Source organism: Rattus rattus, chromosome 15, assembly GCF_011064425.1.
Source record: "Rattus rattus isolate New Zealand chromosome 15, Rrattus_CSIRO_v1, whole genome shotgun sequence".
NCBI lineage: Eukaryota > Metazoa > Chordata > Mammalia > Rodentia > Muridae > Rattus > Rattus rattus.
This window is the reverse complement of record NC_046168.1, coordinates 57,606,157-57,627,324: the sequence shown is the minus strand read 5'-3', so window position 1 is coordinate 57,627,324 and position 21,168 is coordinate 57,606,157. Positions and strand designations below refer to the sequence as shown.

The window sequence follows — 21,168 nt, the reverse complement described above, 5'->3', positions numbered from 1 at the left end:
CCTCCACTAGGCAGCTGTCCTTGGGGCAGTGGAATTAGCATCAAAATACAGATAACTCCAGGGCAAACCACAACAGTAAGGCACTGGTTACTACACACAGACTTGGTCATTCATCAAGAGAGAATGCCATGGCTTTACTGAGGTTCACACAATATATGCACCAAGTCCACCCATGGGGTGGAAAATTACTAAGCAGAACTAGGCTAGTCGTGAGGCCAAGATGGAAAGTCAAAACAGGAACTGACTCACTGGTGCCATTGCCCATTGACCAAAACCACAAAGGCCAAGATGGTCTTTTCTTAAAAATAAAAGTTTCCAGCAGGGGGCAAACATTGAGGGAGCCCAGGAGGGTCCTACAAGACAGAAGTGACAGGAACACACAGAAACACGTGTGCACACACACATGTACTCACACACAGAGGGGGGGGAGGGGAGGGAAGGGGAGAGGAGAGGAAAGGGAGAACAACCAGGGGTGACCACCACACATTTAAAACAGGAGAATCTGGTGATGTGCCACACCGATTCTAGACACTGGATCAAGACTTGTGTCTGACGTCCCCTGTATCCAAACAAAGGTACCGTAACCAGACTTACTGTTAAAATCCCACCAGGGGAGAAGAAGACCGCTGCCACAATTTTTGAGCCATATTTGAAGCAAGCCTTATCAAATACTAGCCAGGATGATGGACACTGGCCAGTTCCTTAATCAGGGCTCTCAAAGAATGGCAGGCACCACATTCTGTTCATCAGAGGTTTATGAAGGCGAACTCCATAGGTTAAGCACTTCCGGCCCTTGTCCAGTCGGAGGCAGGAATGGATCCTGACATATTTCCTGGCTGCACGTCATTAGACATAACCCATGCAGTTGGGGCAACCAAGCTTGTTTACAGACGTGAGAGCATGTGGTTTATTAACTTAAATGAGCAACACCCCCAGCATTCCAGGGAGTCCTCTGTTTTGGGGACAGGTAGGTCTTACAGGCTTGAGGCACTTTTAGTTTGTATGTCCAGGGGAGATGGAGCAGGTGACTTTCTACTCTGTTTCTTTGTGGGGTGGAGGTGTCAAACTCTTCCAAAACATTAGGCAGGGGTTGATCAAAGAGAGTCCCGGGGACTTGGAGCAACTAAGGTTGTGAGCCCTAGGAGTCCCCTTGACTATCACACTTTTCCCGCCCTCAGGGATCCTGAGACATGCCCTTCCCCAGTGTCTCAAAGTCTTGTCTCTGGGATCTTGGTGGGACCTCCAGAAATGTTGTGGCGTTTAAACCAATAGAAAGTCGGCGACTACACTAGTGTTCAGGATCCCAGTGTAGCCCCGAACCTTTCACAGGGTGAGCCTTTAAACACACACATAAAAAACATATCCTGTGTAGGGGTCCAGGAATCACCACGCTACCCACGCAGACTCTGGTCTCAGTTAAATAAGAAAGGTTCTTGAGCACGCACCCCAAGACTGATTGATCAGGGGTGCAGCCTAGACTCGGGAGCTAAGACTGCAGCATCAAATGTTTCCCAGGGCCAGCTTATAAAGGCAAAACCCAGAGTCAGCTCATGCACAGGTACAGGAAGTCTGGAGAGATGGCTGGCTCTGAGACAAAACGGTTCTAACTGACCTTTACTCTGACTGACCCTAAATGGAGCCTGTGGTTATGATATTTCCAAGAATAACAAAGCTCAGGACATAACAGAATATGTGGTCAACTTGGCTCTGCAGAAAGAATTTCCTGTGACAGTATTTCCGCAACAATATGAAATGGCTGGCAGGTACGAAACAAAATGACTGCAGTCACGCTAGGGAAGCAAGTCTCATGGTTGACATACTTCCACTTAACAAGAACAGTTGGCCAGAAGCAGAACTACAGAAGCCAAGAAGCGCCTGGTAGTTGGTGATTGCTATACAGGAGCTTTGAAGTTTCACAAGATATCCACATGTGCCATCGGTCTCAGTATATCTGCCACCGGTACAGAGGAAGGTTGCTTTTGCGTGTTAATTTTACATTCCGCCACTGTGCATTGTTTGAAGTTGTCAGTCATCATTTGGCATTATATATGAAGTTATTTGTCAGTGTTATTTCGTACACTAGCAGGGTCCTGTTCAGAAAGCCTTCACCCATACCTATATGTGAGAGCATGCCCCCTATTTATCATTCTTTTGGCTGTTTTAAAGCACCAAGCCTTATGTTGAGGTCTTCGACCCATTTGGAGTTGAATTTTGTGCAGGGTAAAATGTAAGGATATAGTTTTGTTTTATTTTATTTTTCTTTGCCTAGCTTGTCTCACACCATTTATTGAAAATGTTGTTTCTTCTCTGGTGTATCCTTTCTACTTGTTTGTCAGCAGCCAGGTAGCTGCAGTTGCATGGCCTTGTATCTGGGCTGCCAATCCCACTGATCTATGTCTCTATTTTTGTGTCAGTATTATTGCAGAGCCATCTGCAGTACAGCTTGAAATCAGGTATGGGGGTGTCTCCCACAGTGTTCCTTTTGCTCTGGGAAGCTTTGGCTATCCCGAGTTATTTGAGTTTCCATAGACATTTTAAGATTGTATTTTTCCTATATCTCTGAAGAATCTCTTTGGTATCTTGATCCAATTGCTCTGGATCTATAATTTCAACCTGTTAGTATTGTATAGGACCAACATTTTTACCATATTGTTTCCTCTGATCCATGAACATGGGAGCTTTTTATGTCTTCTAGTGACTTCCTTAATTTCTTTCAGAGTCTTAAATTTTCCATTGTCAGGGTCTTTAATTTTCTTTGTTAGGTTTACTCTTGGGTCTTTTATTTTTGGGTGGGTGTATTGGATGGAATGATCTCATTGGTTTCCTTCTCAGCATATTGGCCATTGTTCTATTGGATGACTACTAATTTCTGCATATTCATTTTGTATTCTGCCATCTGCTATATAGGTGTTTATCAGTTCTAAGGGAGGTTTGGAGTGAAGTTTTAGCTAGGGCAGTAAGATAAGAGAAAGAAATAAAGGGATATACACAGAGAAGTCAACATAACCTATTTTTGTAGACTACATGATTCTTTCCCTCTTAGAGGTGTCTTCATTGCGTCCCGTGGACTTTAGAACGTTGTGGTTTTGTTTTCTCTCATTTCTAGAATGCTTTAAATCTCCTTCTTGGTGTCTTCGGTGATCCAATCATTGTTCACTAAAATGTCATCGAATATCCATGTGTGTGCGTGGTTTGTGATGCCCTTACTACTACTGATATCTCACTTGATTCCATGACAGTCAGACAAAGTACAGACTATCATTCCAACTCCCTGTGTTTGCTATGGCTTGTTTCATGTCCTAAACTGTCGCCCACTTGGAGAGCATTCTATGTGGCTGAGACAAATGTGCATTTTTTGATGTCTCGGTGTAATATTCTGTATATATCTATTAGGTCTATTGATTTATGAGGTCATATACCTATTCCTGTGCGGAATGACCTTACCAGCGAATACGGGGCATGGAAACCACGCAGGACTATGCTGTTGGATTCAGTCTGTGACTTTATATCTTGTAGAGTTTGTTTTATGCACTTGGCGGTACCTGTGCTTGGCATGGATATGTTTGTTTAATATTGTGATATCCTCTTGGAGGATGGTTACCTTAGTGGGTATGAAGAGGTCCTCTTTATCTCTTCTGAGAAGTTTTGGTTTGAAGTCTAAGTTGTCAGGTATTAGCATAGATATGCCCATTTTTTTCCTCAGTCCCATTTGCTTGGAATATCTTTTTTTTTTTTTTTTTTTTGGTTTTTTTTTTTGGAGTTTGGGGACCTAACCCAGGGCCTTGCGCTTCCCTAGGCAAGCGCTCTACCACTGAGCTAAATCCCAACCCCTCTTGGAATATCATTATCTATGCTTTATCTGTAAATTCTAAGGTAGTATTTATCCTTAATGATAAGGCTTGTTTCTTAGAGGCAACAAAAAGGCAGATCCTTTGAACTTTATTTTTTTAATTAAAAAAAAAACTGTTTAAAAATCGTGTGTAGGCTTGTGTGTTTGGATGTGGACATGTGCGTGTTGGTAAGATTCAGCAGCTGATGACTCCAGTAAAGGACTTGAGGTCCCAAGGGACTAGTTTCATGTCCCTGGCCCCGGGACAATTCTGACAAAACATTTCTCAGAAAAACCACAAAATGTACTGGGCCCTCTGGGGAATGGAGGTACTCTCCCAGGATGATCCGATATCAGCCCAGCCAAACAGCCAAAAGGTCAGCTTAACTACCCTGTTACCAAGTGTCTAGTTGCTGTTACTGTAATCTGCCCTCTAAAAAATGTATAAAAGGTGCTTGTAAGTCAGAATCTGGGTCACCACCGGTCTCTCATTTAGCGACTGCTGAAGATCCATTCTGACGCACCGGAAAAATAAACCTCTTGCTTTTGCATTGATCTGAGTCTCATTGTCTCACTCAGGGTCTCATGGGCTTTATGGTGTGAGCATGGGTACCCTTAGAGGCATTGAGTCCCCCCCTGGAGCTGGAGTTATAGGTGTTATGAGCTGCCTAAACAGGTGCTGGGCGCCTAACACTGGTCCTCCAGAAAAGTCGCAAATGCTCTTAACTGCCAAGTCACATGTCCGACCCCTGTATCATATTTACCAATCCAGTTTGTTAGTCTGTGCCTTTTTATTGGGGAGTTAAACCCTCAGTTAATACTGAAAGGTGTGTTTTAAATCGCTGTCAATATTATGGTTTTTGTGATTTTTTTTTAATATATGTTTCGACTGACTGCTCTGACTTTATTTTTCCCTGTGGCCTCTTCTATGTGTCAGTCCTTCTTTTTGGTCTAAAATATTCCTTCAAGTATCATCTGTGTAGCTGGCTTAAGGGTCACAAATCTCTCTAGTTTGTTTTTATTGTGGAAAGGTTTTCCTTCCCCTTTGCTCCTAACAGATAGTGTTGCTGGGTATAATAATCTGGGCTAGCCATTGGGTTTTACAGATCTTTGAGCATCTCTTTCCAAGCTTTCCTAACTTTAAATGTGTCTATTGAGAGCAATTAAAATGGCTTATGGGCTGAAGAGGCTTGCTTCCAAGTCTGATGACCTGTGTTGTAAGACTCAAATCGAGCCTTAGCTACTGGGAGACCCAAGTTCATTACAAAAGCAAGAGGTTTATTGTTCCAGTGCTCAGAGGCCATCCTGCACCCAGAGGAGAGCTGACTCCTTCTCTCTCTTTCATAAGCTTTCTATACAATTTTTGAGGCCAGATTATAGCAACAGCAACTCAGCACATAGTGATTGGTGGTCCTGGTGACCTTTACATTAATTGGCTGGGCAGGGATGGGGAGACTCAGGGACCTTCCCTAAGGCCGGGTGGGAAGCTCTAAGTCGGGGTTCTCAGTGTTTGATCCTCAGAACCCAAATAGTAGAAGGATAGAACAGAGACCTACAGGTTGTGTTAACACATACACACACACACACACACACACACACACACACACATTCATGTCATTTTAAAAGTTTTTGTAACGTGATTAGCTGTTATTCTAATGGGCTGTCATTATACATGGCTTGGCATTTCTCCCTCGAAGTTTTCAATACCCTTTCTGATTCTGAGCTTTTAATCATTTTGCTCTAATATGTAACGGGGAGTTCCTTTTCTGGTCCCATCTATTTGGTATTCTGTTGACCTCTAGCACCTGTAAGGGCATCTCAGGTTGGAACTTTTTCTTTCATAATTTTATTGAAAATTATTTCTGTGCCATTGACCTACTATTCTCCTTATTCTGGGCGCACAGGTCATAGGTTTGATCTCTTCGTGGTGTCTGAGGTCCTGTGTGTTCAGTTCATTTTTTCTGAGTGTGTGATCCTGTTCTTCCACTTTGTCTCCGATACTCAATGGTGTGCTTCTTCTCCCGGAAGGCTTGCCACAGAGCTTCTTGGGAACTGAATTTTTCATTGCCAGTTTCATTCCCCTTGGAGTTTTCCTCAGAATGTCTCCCTTTGATGAATTCTATCTTCATGCCCTGAGTTGGATTCCTTATGTCTATCAGTTGTTTTCATTTTCTCAGATTTCAATCAGTTCATTTCTGTCCTCTCAGGTCACCTAGGGTTTTGTGTCCTCTTTAAATGAGTGGTGCTCTTTGAATTTGTTTATAATTGTTCTTTTTAATCTGGTGTTTCCTATCTCATCTAATTAGTTCACCTTTGGAACCATTACTGGTACGTGGGTGGGGTGTGTTATATTTTTTATTTTTTATTTTTTGTATTAAGTATATTGTCCCAACAAGTCCTAGGTATCTGGAGTCAGCTTGTTGGTTGTGACTTTCGCTATATATTTTTTTACTTTGCACCCTGATCGCTCTTCCCCTCTTGGTTACCTCCTCCCTTCCTCCCTTCCTCCCTTCCACAGTCCCTTCTCTCATCCCCTCTCCCCTTCTCCTCTGAGAGTAGAACCCCCATCCCCATCCCCAGGTTTCCCCTAATCCTGCCACATCAAATCTCTGCTAGGCTAGAACCTTCTCCCAGTGAGGCCAGACAAGACAGCTGAGTAAGGGCAACAGATTGTACAGACAGGGAATAGTTTTAGGGATAACCCCCACTCCACTTGTTTGGGACCCACATGAAGACCTAGCTGCACATCTGCTACACATGTGTGTGGGGTCTAAGTCCAGCCGTGCATGCTCTTTGGTTGGTGGTTCAGTTGCTGAGAGCCCCCAAGGATCCAGGTTAGTTGACTTGGTTGGTCTTCCTGTGGAGTTCCTATCCGTTTCAGATCTCTCAATCCTTCTCCCAGCTCTCTGACAAGAGGGCCCAAGCTCCACCCAGTGTTTGGCTGTGGGTCTCTGCATCTGTCTGAGTCAGCGGCTGGGTAGAGCCTCTCAGAGGACAGCCATACTGGGCTCCTGTCTGTAAGCATAACAGAGTATCACTAATAGTGTCAAAGTTTACCAAACCTTGGGAGGAGAGTGGAGGGGAGGAGTGGATGGGGAAGAGGGGCTGTTTTTTTCAAGTCCTCCTCATGCTGGACTCCTTGTGGCTAGTAGGTCACAGCAGGGTTCCAAGGGCAGGGAGGGACCATAGGCATTGGGGATGAAGGGAGCATCCCTGGTCCCTGACGAGCAGGTGTAGCTAAGATACATTTCAATCCGGTATGAAAAGGCCACTCATAGCTTTTCAGAAAATAATGGGAATGAAAATGGACCTGTGTGGATCACAGTGTATAAGGAGCTTTTTTTCCTGGAGAGAAGTACATCTCCTATTTATTTATTTATTTATTTATTTATTTATTTATTTTTGAGATGGGATTTTACTATGTTACTTAGGCTTGCCCCAGTTCCCTAGGCTCAAATACTCTTCTAACAGCTTCATGCCTGGTTTGTATTTCTTTCTTCTTCATTAAAAAAAATTTCATTATATTAATTTATTTCTTTGTCTGGGAGTATATGCATGTTGGGGGTTGGCGATGGGGGTCATGCAAGCACACACACACACCATGGCACACGTGGAGGTCAGAGGACAACTTGCTGGAGTCGGTTTTGTTCTTCCGCCATGTTTCCACCCCAGGGATCGAACTAGCAGCCTCTCTCCCCTAAGCCATCTCACTGGTCCTACTTCTTCTCCATTCTTGATCCAAGATCCTCCCCCCAGCAATTCTAAAGAAAGCGGTCAGCAGCAAGTCTTGTTAGGAAGGAGAAAACTCATCTGTCAAGTAACGTTTCTCGCTTTTCTCAGTGCAGCGGAAACTCAGAGAACAAGAAGAACTTGCTCTGCATGAACAGCGCATAAACGAAAGCCTGAAGGTACTTCACGAGGAAGACATGAAGGACTTTGCCAGGTACGAGGGTGTTCTCTCTGTCATCCTTTGTTATGGAGAAGAACGTGTCAGTAGCATAGAGGGCGACGCACCCTTAATCCACACATTACCGATGCTATTTTGTATCAGTGCCACACTGGTCCTTCTAGAGCTTCAGAGCCAATCATAAGATTTCACACAGAAATAGGCACAAACTGTATTGGTAAAATTAAATCTCACTATCATGGTGGGTCTGAACATACACATCGGTTTTTAAGCCAGATGAACATCTTAAATAACAACATAAAATTTGCAAGAATTAAAAAAAAAAAAAAGTTAAGTAGGGGCTGGAGAGATGGCTCAGCCATTAAGAGCTCTGACTGCTCTTCCAGAGGTGCTGAGTTCAAATCCCAGCAACCACATGGTGGCTCGCAACCATCTGTAATGGGATCTGGTGCCCTCTTCTGGTGTGTCTGAAGACCGCTGCAGTGTATTCATATACATTAAAGAAATAAATAGTTCTTTAAAAAAAGAAAGACTTAACAAAAAATGTTAAGAAAAAAATAAGTAACATTTATTATTTCTAAACAAATACTTGAAGTAAAGAACTTACAAGGATTCAGGGGCAGGGGGGGGTCTGCGCTCGCCAATGGCTTGCAGGGTAATGATCCAGGGGAGGTAAGAAGGCAGGATCACACTTTGAGACTCTGATTGTTTTAGGTACACACTCAAGCACAGCACAATTTGGTGAAAAATTTCCCGGTGAGAGTTAACTCTATTCCACGTACACAACAAAGCATAAGACACGGCTACATCAAAACTCTTCGTAAAGCATATGTGACATAATCCATAGACATGGGTTCTATAGATTGACTGGGAAAAAGACCAAGCTCATAATACGCGTCTGGAGGAGGATCCAGAAGTCTCAGCCACACAGATAGCACGAAGGCTATTAACCATGTCTGCTCCCCCTTTTCTGGGCAGAAAAGAAGTCATACATCTCTCCCTTTGAAGAGCCAACCCTGTGTATTTAGCATTCCTGGTTCTTCTAGTACTTATCTCTGAGCACAAGGACCTCCATGCTTCCTACACACAGAGAGATGCTGATTTTCTTCCATTTTGGAAGTTATGGCAGGGTTTGCAGACGACTGACCTTATCCCGTCTTCACAGTTCTATCCTCTATCGTGAAGCCCTTTCTTTCTTTTTAAAGAGGTTCTTTCCCCTCACAGCTTCAGAATGTCAGTGAGGTATGTACACAGCTAATCGCCTCATGGCTGGAATGCAGGAGATGGGAAGAGGGAGGGACCGAAATCCAATATTGCCGCCAGGGTCCAGTGATCACAGGGCTTCCAAGAAGGTTCTATTTAAAAGTGTCTACTACCGGGCTGGGGTGTGGGGTGGGTGGCTCAGTGGATGATAAGGTGCTTTCTGTAGAAGCCTGAGGCCTGGACCAAACCACAAGGACCCACATAAAAGCTGACAGCACAGACCCAAAAGATAGATGATCTCTGGGGCCGGCTAATTAGCTACACTTGTGAGATTGGTGAGTCCTGAGTTTAACAAGTGATCCTGCCTCAATACATAACATGGGGAGATGGAGAGTAATTGAGGAAGGCACCTGGTGTAGGTCAGAGACACCCAGCATTCGTCTGAGTAGCCAGCCAGATATCTAGATTAGCAGGGATGGCTTACACGCACAGGACTCTGCCTGTCCTCAAGACTAAAACGCTAACGTGTTTTATTGCTTTTGGAAACACCACTGTCCTCCCGTGACTACCTTCTCTGGGATCTACGAGTTTCCTTAGGATTACCCAGTCAGGCTCAGGTGAAAAAGCAGAAAAAACACACACACACACACACACACACACACACACACACACACACACACACAGAGAGAGAGAGAGAGAGAGAGAGAGAGAGGGAGAGAGAGAGAGAGAGGGAGAGAGAGAGGGAGGGAGAGAGGGAGAGATACACACACAACTCATGTATGTATATGTGTGTGAGTTTGTCATGGCACACATAGGAAATCAGAGGAGAAACTGTAGGAGTCAGTTTTCACCCTCTACCATATGGCTCCTAGGGGACAAGCTCAAATCATCAGGTTAGGCGGCAAGCTCCTTTAACTGCTGAGCCTCTTGAGAGCCCCTCCTCCCCGGCTTTGAAAAGCTCACTGCTGGAGATTTGAAAGGGTCTTTGTAAGAACTACCTCTTCCCACCCAATATACACTCAACTGGGATGTGAGAAAAGACTGTCTCCTGCGCTGCCACAGAGCCAAGAACCGGGCGTAGACCTGGAGGATTTAACCAAAGACACAGACTCGGGTCATTTGTGCTATGAAAATGCCAAAGCTTTACTGAGGTTCACACAATATATACAGTCTTAGCCCTTGGTGGAAAAAAACCTCGGAAGCACAGTGGAAAAACAAGCTTACGTTCTCAGGATAAAAACAGAACTGACTCAACGGTGTTACTGCCCATTGGCCAAACAGCAAATGATGCCCATTGGCCAAACAGCAAAGGCGGCAATGGGGGGAGGGTGGGGAGGGAACACCCATAAGGAAGGGGGGAGATGTTCAAATGTACATAAGAAATACTCTTAAAAAAAAAAAAAAAAAAAAAAAAAAAAAAAAAAAAGTTTCCACATTAGTCAGCAAGGCTCAGCAGGGGGCAAACACTGAGGGAGCCCGGAGCATCCGACAACTGTCAACTGGAAGCACCATAGATCCCTATTGCTACCTGGAAACATTCGAAATTCATGGTTTAAAACAGCTTACTTCCTCTTATTCTGCAAGTTGGCAAGGCTCCCCTCAGTGGTCCTTGCTTAAGCTAGCACATGTGCTTGAAGTCAGATATGAATGAGGCTGAATTCAACTGGAGGCTTGGCTGGGTAAACACTGAAAAACACCCACTTATATCACTGGCAGTGTGTCTCACTGTGGTGGGGGATCTCACCTGTGTTAACAGCTGAAGCATCTCTCTGGCTTGAGATGTGGGGTCAGGTAACTTGTTCTGAGGGAGAATAGTCTCATAGCAAGTAGTCTAAGAGAAGCTGCCAGGCCTAGGCTAAGGATAGGGTCAGCAGAGGACCACCTTTGCCGCATTCCATGGGTCACGCTGGCATGTATAGAATTTGTGCAGATTCACAGTGATGGAGAAAGATGCTCCACTTCTGGTTAGAGGATCAATGGCTCTCAAGGCTGAAAGGCATTTCAGAAGGGAGGTAGGGTTCCGGCCTGGTCTTGGAAGACAGAATCTCCCACAGAGGGATATCTAAACAACTCTTTCTTGTAAAAGTTGGTAGCTATTTTAACTGCCACTAATGACTGGACTGTCCAACAGTTCATTTAAATCATGACATTACTCATAGATAATACAGACTGGTAAAGGCAGGACCATGGTCGGTTTTTATCTGTTGGGAATGCCCTTGGAGGCAAAGGTGGAGAGCGTTGTGGTGAATTAACCTTTCTGAGTTTTCTCTCCCGTGCCCTGTAGCCCATAGAAACCGTGAGTAACAGATATATGTCTGGTGGCTAAATTAGGGCACGTAAGTGACATCAGTTTTCCAGAGGGCATCGGGTTTGAGACCTCGGGGGTCGGTGCCCATGGTTTGTAAAGCTGGGGCAGTAATGAGGGATGTGCAAAAGGAGCACGTTTTTATATCTTCTGAAGCTGAGCAAGGGGGATGCGGAGGAAGTGGGCGGGAAGCCCCTTTATATCTGTGTGTGAGTGGAATTGACCTGCTTGCTGGATGGAGGCTATGAACGTTCCTGTAGAGGTGGTTCCATCCGTGAGGGATTCCTCTCATATATCAGACCCAGCAAGGGGCTGTGAGACCCAACGTGCAGGATGGAGAGGGGGCTGGCTCTCCTCAGTTAGAGGGTGAAGATCTGTGTGAGTAGAGGGGAGAGTGGATTGGCTCTAACTTAACAAAGGACCTTAATAACCGGGAGAGCAAATTACAGCATATATTATATACACTGTCTGAAAAAAGATGAAAGGGCTTATTGATCCCTTTTAGGGCTAAATAGATAGTATATATAGTTCCTTATACTGGGGGAGTGATGGGGCAATTCTTTGAATCAGATAACAGGGCTCATCCTCAGGGGAGTAGTAGACATAGTATTTCTGTGGCTCCCCTCTTTTCTCTATTAGTAACTATCAGGGGACCCCAGGGATGAGCTTCTTTGTAAAGAACTGGGGGAGGGCAGCCACAACAGAGGGAAAACAGAAGCCCTATTTTTTTGGGGGGGCTAGGGTAGTGGTTATCAGTTTGTCTCGAGGATTCTCTTAAGCTAATACCAAAGCAGGGGTAGCCATTGAATATCAGAGAGATGACCCGTCCAGCAGGTCCAGTTATTCAGGGTCCCGAAGAGGCTCTACCTGAGGGTCAAGGGGGGGAGAAAGGAAGGAGACCAAGCAAGGTTCTGTTGTCAAGGTCTCGTTTATTGGGGTGAGCGTTACAGCTTTTAAGGTTTCAGGTAGGGGAGTGACCTTTGTGAAACACAAAGGAAGGAGGGATGAGGGTACTCTGATAGCAGGAGGTGAAGAGGTCATGCGGTGGAGACACCGGGTGTTTGCTCAGGAGACATCTGGTATTTGCTCGGGCTGAAGCATTCCGTGATTGCTATCTTCCTGTGCCGTAAATTCATGGGAGAGGCTTTTGTCCAACAATCTCAAGACTTTATGGCAGTCATCTTAGGGCTGAGTAACTGTGGCCATACAGCCCAGAGTCATGTAGCCACTTTGAGCTATATAGTCACAAAGCGGCCAGGCCCAAATCCAATACGGCTCCTTACAGAGAGAGGAAAAAGGGGGTGACAAGAATATCAGGTTCTTTCCCTGAGGTTTCTAGGGCTCTATCTCTGCCACTTTTAATCATAACTTCTGGGTGTACCACCCACAGATGTGTGGAGCCTTCCTCAGGGGCCAATTGGTCTCCTACAAGTGTAGGGGAGGAGTGAAAGATAAGAAGCTGTACAGGCTTTGTTGGGTTTTATCTAGCAAGCACTATGTCATTTAGGGCCACATTGGGAGTTTGGTTTGCCTCAGGAAAAAGTGTTTGTGGCGGGGAGGGGCTTTTATTTCCTTTTAAGAGGTCAAAGAGGGGCTAGAGAATGCTTGTGGGAAGGAGGAACCAGGGCAAAGCCAGTTAAGGTTACCCAAAAGGCTTGGGAGGGAAGAGAGGAGAGAATTATGTTCTTGGGGAAGAAGGAGCGGGGCTAAGAGGGCATGTTGAGGTCAGGGAGATTTCTATTCCTAAGAATGTGATGATCAGAATAAGCTGTATCTAAGGTATCTTACGAGGGGCTATTTTAAATCCCCGGGAGGACAGGGAAGGAAGGGAGGATAAGTGGAAGAATATCCCCACACCAGGATGTCACCCATGTAATGGTCAATATTGAGTACTTTGTTTAAATAAGGTTTTGATGCAGTGACCACGGCCTCCTGTCAGAGAGTGGGGCTGTTGGCCATCCCCTGAGAAAGAACTGTTCATTCATATCTTGAAGCCATCCCAGAGTTATTAATAGGGGTTATTGAAAACACAAGGTGTTCATAGTCTCAAGGGTGGAGAGGGACAGGAAGAAAAGCAGTCTTTGATATCTAGTACCAATAGAAGGACATTGGCAGGGATGCTGGGACAAGGGGCAGCCTCCTTCGGGGAGAACCCCAGAACCTTCAGGGAGAAGCCCTTAAGTCTTGTAACAGTCTCCATATCCCTGAGGCTTTTGTTATGACAAACACAGGGGTGTTCTATAGACTGCAGGAGGGGCGGATGTGTTGTTGTAGTAAAAGCTGCTCTTTTACTGCTTGTATGAGGGCTTCAAGTTTCTCCCTTGAGAGAGGTTACCATTCAACCCAGATGACTTCATTTGGGAGTATTAAAATTAATAGTTGCCCTTAGAATTGGTGGTGACATGGAGGGTAAGGCTTTTTAGGGTATCATTTTCATTAAAGGCACAATCGTCGATCCTGATGCAATTCCTTTCTGATTCCGTGCCAGTCACCACTTCTAGGGCTTCTAAAATATCTCTCCCTAGAAGACTGGTGGCTATATCAACTGTTAGAGGGCGTATCAGACCGGAAACTCCATCAGGGTTTTCCCATCTGTAGACGTGTTTGGTGATGACTGCTTGAGAGCAGCCTCCTATGCCTAGAAGTTGAGGTCCAGGGACTAGCTACCAATCCTGAGGGATCTCTTGTCTCAAAACTGTCTTGTATTCCCAAGTATCAATAAGGCATTTAAACTGCCTGTTATCTATTTTGTGGTTATTTTTGGGTATCGGCCCTCTGAGATGCTGGATAGCCGTAAGTCCTCAATGGAAGCTATTTTCCCTCTTACTGTCGGGGCTGAGGGTTGCCCGTTTTAAGTTTGTTTGTTTGTTTGTTTTTCCTGTAAATTAACCCGTTCATTGGAGGCCAGGCGAGTCTCAGATGGTAGGGCTTCTACTGGTCTTTCAGTCCTTTCCGTCTTCTGACGGCAAACTTCACTGTGACTGCAGTAGTGGTGTTGTAGATCCAGGCCCTGCCAGCCACTGTTTTCATGCAGGAACCACAGTGCCAGGTGCCAACAGCTCGTCTCTTCATCTTGGTCTTGCTATAGAAGGAGCAAGTGTACTTGATGGGATGGCTGATTACAATTTTCTTCACCATTTTCCAGAGGGAGGCACCATAGTGGGTCCCATATTTCCCGACGATCATGACCTTCTTGGTGCTTAAAGTTTTTTCTCTCTCTCTCTCTCTCTCTCTCTCTCTCTCTCTCTCTCTCTCTGTCTCTCTCTCTCTCTCTCTCTCTCTCTCCTCTCTCTCTCTCCTCTCTCTGTGTGTGTGTGGAGTAGCTTTGTAGGTTTGAGGAAGAAGAAGCAGGGAGTGCTCTCTCTGCTTTGGGGGAGGGAGGTGTAGTAGGAAGAGTCTCAAGGGTGACTTGCCTGCCTGCCTGCCTTCGTAATGGTGTCCTGTGGGCTCTAGGCTTGGTTGGCAGAGGGGAGGAAGGGTGGCTGAGGCTGAGGGCTTGTGTAGCAGTCCCTCCAAGGGGTAGAAAGGGGGTAGGAGTAGGTATATATGGTTTTGATTTCCAATTTAAGGGCTGGGAGATATGGAATAGAGCAGACTTTAAGGCACTGATTCTCGGGCTTGCCTGACTGGGGGAATGGAGCGTTCACGGTGGGCCTTGTTCCAAGTGGTCCCATGCATTGCTGCATAAAATATAGGCAGAAAATCAGGGGAGGGAGGTTTTCCTTTCAGCTGTCATGTGAGAGAAGCAACAGGGGTCAGTCGAGTCAGGACTATACACAGTATTATCTGAAGGACCTCTTCCAAAAACAAGGAGGCTTGTATTTTAGTGAGTCTTAGTTCATGAGATTTTAAAAGAGCACTTATTTCCCTAATCTAAGGATTAAAAAAAAAAAAAAGAGTTGTTTCCCATGATAGAAAAGAAAAGAAAATGCCTGGTCTGATGGGAACTTTTCTGCCGCCTGGCCTTAATGGCGATCAGGGAATTCTGCAGAGAGCAGAAAATGTCATCCTGTCCCCAGGTTTTAAGAATTCCAGAAACTACCCTAAGCGGCACTTATTGATCACTGTGTAACTGGTTCTTAATTTTTGTTTCAAGGAGAAAAAAAATGATAGATTTTAGCCACCCCCCAACCCCTCCAACACCCTCCTCACCTCCATGGTCCGGTGGGTTCCAGACAGAGGTTTCGAGATCTTCTGCCAATACCAGAGAGTGCTCTGGCTAGGTGCCGGTTATCCTGTCAACATCTGAATCCACGCGATAGCCTTTATTATCCTGAAAATGATGTAGGAAAAGTTAGATGGCCGGCCCTCAGAGTGTGTAGAGGCCTAGGCTCTTTGGGCTGATGCCTGGAGAATTCACCCTTCCCTGCTCAAACTGGAGGTTCTGTTGAATCTGCACCGGGTCCAGCTGCCATCCAATTTGTTTCCGCCTTTGGAGTAGTCCAGCACCATCGCACCCTGGGCCAGGATGAAAGGAAGAAGCCTGATCATTGGGAACTCTAGGCTTGAGTGCTGGGGAGAAGTGGCCTTCTCCAGGAAGGTGTTCTGTGGAACTGCTCTCCTCTATTCAGGGTAATACACGCTATATAAACCTTGGGAAGTGGGGTGGAGAGTTTTCATGGTGAGTGTAGGTACATTTTTGGTTCCTACCAAGATGCTAGGAATGTTTCATTTGCATGAAGAGGAATTCCAGGGGCTTGCTGGGCACTTCCTTATAGGGAGAGAGGAAGTTAAACCTGTCATTTTTGTCCCCAGGCTAAGTGACTACCTCAACGGTGGTGAAAGTAGGGTTTGCACGGCCAAGTTCACAGTGGCGCACAGGTCCAGAACTGGGAGGGAGCGATCCTTACTCTAGCCAGTCTCAAGATGAAAGTCTTTGGCGATTCGGGCAGGTCTTGACCTTACCAGGCTTGCACCCTTGGTCGCACACAACTCACTTGCCTCACATCCTTTTTCTCTCTCCTATCGAGTGTGAGGTGAAAGGAAAGGAACGGAGGAGGGTGTAAGAAAAAATTAGTAAAGCGGCAAAGTCTCTCCGGAAAGTCCTCCTGACGCGTCGCATGTCTTCCGCCAGGAGACATATTTCTCATCCGCTGCCCCCAGAGCGTCGGCCAGGAGGATAGTCCTCAGCTGTTAGATTTCAGACTGCAGAGCAAAGAGACAAAAGCAGGAAAGAGACCAGAGTCTGACTCGACAAAAGACTGGGTTTATTAGCATACGCGTCCTCAAGGGACAGCTTCTCTCCTACGGGAGTGGAGGGTCTGCCCAGGAGAGGTGGGAGGGGCCTGGGTTCACAGAGGCAGCTGCTGTGATTCGCTTCGGGGTAAGGACTCGGAAGTACCTTGGGAGGTTACAAGGATCTCTTCTCCCTGGAACTGTTTGTTCAAGCAAGTCAGACTATTTTGGGAAACAGGATGTCTCAGCCAAGGGCAGCTGTGATCTCATAGGAATCTGGTTTTTCCTGGTTTTTTTTTTTTTTAAACAAGGCATTCCGTCATGGTCAAACTCTAAATCCTCTGGTCTTCTGGTTGTCTGGTAACTAAGGAAACAAGAAAAGGGATTTTACCACAGGAATGCTGGGATTAAAGATGCATGCTACTGTGCCCACTGAGCCATTCCCCTAACCCTAAATTCAAGATTAAGAAAAACAAAACGAAACGAAACGGAACCATCTAAACCAGATAGGGTAGCATACACCCATAATCCCAGCACTCAGGTGATAGAGGCAAAGGGATTAGGAGTTCAGGACCATCCTTAGCTACATAGTGGGCTGCCAGAGAACTGTCTTGGAATTACCTAGGGACCAACCTCTTTCGCATAAACAGTCTTGATTTAGTGAGTGAAAGAAGACATTCTTATTCCCTCAAGGGCTTTAGAATGCTGTAACCCTGTTTTCCTAGTGGAGGCCAAGGCAAGGAATTCTCATTATTCTACAGCTCGTATTTAAAAACTGTACTTGTGCAAGCTAGTAGTGCTAGTGCAGACCCTCAATCCCGGCACTGGGGAGATGTAAACAAAGATTAGGAGTCCAATGTATCCTTGGCTACATAGTGCGTTCAAGATCAGCGTAGGATACACAACAAACTGTCTCAATAAAAGGAAATAAAAGGTACCCAAAATAAATGGGTCAGTAGGCATACCCCCCAAGCCTGATACTGATATTTGTTATGGTGGTTTGAGTAGAAAGGCCTCTGTAGTCCCAGATATTTGAATGCTTGGTCAATTAGGGAGCGGCGCTACTTGAGCTAGATTAGGGGGTATGGCCTGGTTGGTGTGGGTGTGGCCTTGTTGGAGGAGGCGTGTCACGGGGGTGGGCTTTGTAGTTTCAGTAGCCTAAGCGCAGGCCCAGTGGATTGCGCAGTGCCTTTGTGCTGCCATTGGATCCAGATATAGAGCTCTCAGTTGCCTGTCTGCCTGTGTGCATCCGTGCTCCACGCCCTGAGTAAAATACACCAAGCCTCTGAAGCTGTAAGCAAGCCGCAATGAAATTCTTGCCTTTCTAAGAGCTGGCTGTGGTCATAGCGTCTCTGCACAGCGCTAGTACATGGACTAAGAATGTGCGTTGGTGGCTAGGATCAGTGCCGTAAGGAGAGCAGTGAGTTTTGCCTGACGAAAGGTGGGCTTGGGAAGGAGGGAGCTAGCCTCCAAGACCTGAGGGCGAGTAGGGAGTGACTGGGCTGTTCCTGGATGACAACGAGGCAGTCATTTTTTTTTTTTTTTTTTTTTTTTTTAAGCGCTGCCATCAATGAAGCACCTATAAAGCCTCTGGGACAGGGACGACTAGTAAAGTAGTAGAATACTAGGAAAGAGTAGTCCAACTTGGGAATAGGCGTGAAGGAGAGCTGTGGGAGAGGTGTTCGTTGGCAGTAATGTATCCCCGTTTAGGTGAGGGGCAAGGATACAGAGATAGAGAAGGCAAGAGCGGGGCTGATGCAGGGACTGGAGATATGAAGAGTAGTCTGAAGACAGACACAAAGGGTAGGGTGGGTGTGATGGGTGTGTTGTGTAACCGTTGGCATGAGCTACCGGGAGAGCTTGAGGAGAAGTAAGTTTTAGAGTTTCTGGGATAAGCAAGGAGGTGATAGTTAGGGCCACTAGGAAGAAGGAACAGTTTTGAGTCAGAACCACTGTGGAGGTCCAATGAAAGGGATGAGAGGGTTAAATGGGACCACTGCGGAGGTGCCAATCAAGAAAGGGATGAGAGAGTCCCTTCCTCTATATCTAACCTCCGTGGTCCTATGGATTGTATCTTGCTTGGATCTATGCCCAAGAGTGGTATAGCTGGATCCTGAGGTAGATGGATTCCCAGTTTCCTGGGGAAATGCCACACTGATTTCCAGAAGTGACTGTAAAAGTTTACAGTTCCAACAGCGATGGGCAAGGTGTGCCCCTTACTCCACATCCTTAGCAGGATGAGATGTCACTTGTTTTATTGATCCTAGCCATTCTGATGGGTAGAATATGGAATCACAAAGTAGTTTTGTGTCAGGGTCCAGCCTCGACACAGGATCTGGGTTCTCAACTGGAAGCAGGGATTGCTGGAAGGTGCATAATATGTGAACACAGATGGCTATTTGGTACAAGCTGACAGGTAATTTTTTAAGGCTTAAAGTCTCTCTCTCTCTCTCTCTCTCTCTCTCTCTCTCTCTCTCTCTCTCTCTCTCTCTCTCGGCTTGAAGCTGCACACAGTTTCGCTCCTCCTCGATGGAGGTTGTGCTCTCTCGTTCACTTCCTCTCTCACACGCAACACACTCACTCTGTGTTCTTTTTCCACACATGCACACACCCCCACACACTCTCCTCACACACACACCCCCTCTCCTTTAACTTGCTCCAGTCTTTTTATTGTTACCCAAAAGCAGGTAAAAAAAAAAAAAAGAAGACATTGTGTAACCAGTGCCAAATTAAATTCAAAAGAATAACCACATCCCATAATTAAGAATTGCAATTGTTCCTCAAAGTTTCAAGCTTCCCCTATTCCCAGGCCTGTGGCCAAAATAATAATAATTGCAAACTTATCATTATTTAAACTTTAATTTTTGACTTATTATACTTCAGAGCTCAGAGCCCCAAGGTCAGCTACATGCATTTTCCTGTGAAGCTCTAATGATAAATGACATGGGCAAGGCCATGGCAGTGGCCAGAAAGAATCAAGTTAACCCTTAACTCAGTAGTTCTGCTAGCTTTCCACTTCTGCACATTGCATACATGACTCTCCTTGGGGTCCCAGTGTTTTGACTTAGTTTTGCTAGTATATAATTTTATGTGTTCTATACTTTCTTTTCCATACATATAAAAGGGAAACCAGGAACTACTCTCAAATGTTGTGCAAAACTCATTTCATAACTTCCATTTTTTCCCTTTCCTAATTAAAGTATTTCCATATTTGTGTTCCCTTATTCCATGATTGTATCTCTTGTACAAATGCTTTTTCGTAATTCTAGAAAATTCCTTCACTTTCTGGTAATGAACCCTATATGACTGTAGCAGTGAATGGCTCTGTTTCATTTTCTAATATTTATAAACATCATTTCTTCAAACTTACTTTGCAAGCCAAACATTAATCTGGAACTGCTATTGTGCAGTTATTACATTGTTTCCAAGATGAGAAGGCAAGCATGCCCCTGGGCCATTAGGACTGTGCTGTGCTGTACCCCTATGCCTCAATTTTAATTGTCTAAGAATCATTACATCAAGGAACATCTAGTTTCACAGAATTTACCAGAGCAGAAGAAGAGTAGGAAAGTCAGATATAATAGAATAATTATGCACACCAAAGCCAAAATGAAGTCTTATGTACCATTGTCCAGGGGTAAGATTAGGAGAAATGGGAACAACCTTTTTTTTTTTTTACAAAGAGCTGCTGAGGGCTAATGAAATGTCTCCATTCCAGCCTACTGCAGAAAGTCCCTTATTTCTGATGACAGGTCCCCTGGAAGGGATATGTCTCCTGCTTCTCAGGGTCCCAGACACCATCCTTTTTTTTTTTTTTTTTTTTTTTTTTAAATAAGGAGCTGCTGCAGCCTTTTGGGATGTTTCTATTCCAGCCTGCTGCAGGCAGTCCCTGTCATGAAATGCTGCCCCAACAGTTTTGGTTAATATTTTCCTGAGGAAGGGGTGTTTTGTATCAGTGAAAAGAACAACTAAAAATCAATTATGGGTACAAGTGGACAGCTATATCTTCTGTTCCAGATGGCTCACCCAACAGGCATCTGGATAGGTCAGCTCTTGTACACCAAAAGCTAATCTTTTATTTGCATACTAATTCAGTCATTACCCCAGGTTCCTTTTTGATTATCCCATGAATCAACATTGTGTGTCCTTATTCCCTGAAAAGACAGCAAGTACATTTAAAAAAACAAACAAACAAAACCTCCAGCCCCCCCCCCCAAAAAAAACACCAAAAACCAAAAACATAGAAAATGAGATCTGCCTGCCTTTGTAAGCACAGACAATAAGCTAGCTGGATGGGGTCCGGCTCTGAGATCACTCTTACCATGCCTGAGCCTGAACTTGCTCTGTCCCAGGCTGATCTTGAACTCAGAAATCAGCATGCTTATGTAAGTATAAACAATAAATTTTGCTAGGTGGGACCTTGCCCTACAACCACTACTCCCCAAATCTCTTCATCTCCTTCCTTAATATCTTTCTGACAATCTGGCTCATTAGTATAGATGTCTCTGTGCTTTTAAGTCAATGAAGTCCCTCATACAATTTATATTGCATTTTTATATTTTACATAGTTGAGAAATTATATACTCTTGTACTCATATTTTCAGAGTTCTTTCCCACAGCCTTAAGAACTGTTATGAAGATCAAAGAATTTACCATTTTCCTGAGGAACTCATTTTCCCCTCCCAGTCTCATGCTATTTCTAATTATCATTAACCTTAACAGGGAGGGCCTTCCTAAAGGAAGAACATG

At 45.0% G+C, this 21,168-nt stretch overlaps 2 protein-coding genes across 2 annotated transcripts in view; one reads left to right on the top strand and one right to left on the bottom strand.

The window, feature by feature from the left end:
- Cfap53 (cilia and flagella associated protein 53) overlaps positions 1 to 21,168 on the top strand; it is a 65,418-nt gene that overhangs the window by 39,088 nt on the left and 5,162 nt on the right. Inside the window, exon 7 of the mRNA XM_032885413.1 lies at positions 7,670 to 7,772. Within this exon, the coding sequence (XP_032741304.1) occupies positions 7,670 to 7,772 (103 nt within the window). The remainder of the gene's footprint in view (positions 1 to 7,669; positions 7,773 to 21,168) is intronic.
- LOC116884886 (60S ribosomal protein L37a-like) lies at positions 14,176 to 15,402 on the bottom strand. The gene is made up of 2 exons (XM_032886123.1): positions 15,397 to 15,402; positions 14,176 to 14,436 (listed from the first exon to the last, which is right to left on the bottom strand). The coding sequence occupies exons 1-2, from the start codon at positions 15,400 to 15,402 to the stop codon at positions 14,176 to 14,178; spliced, it is 267 nt and encodes an 88-aa protein (XP_032742014.1).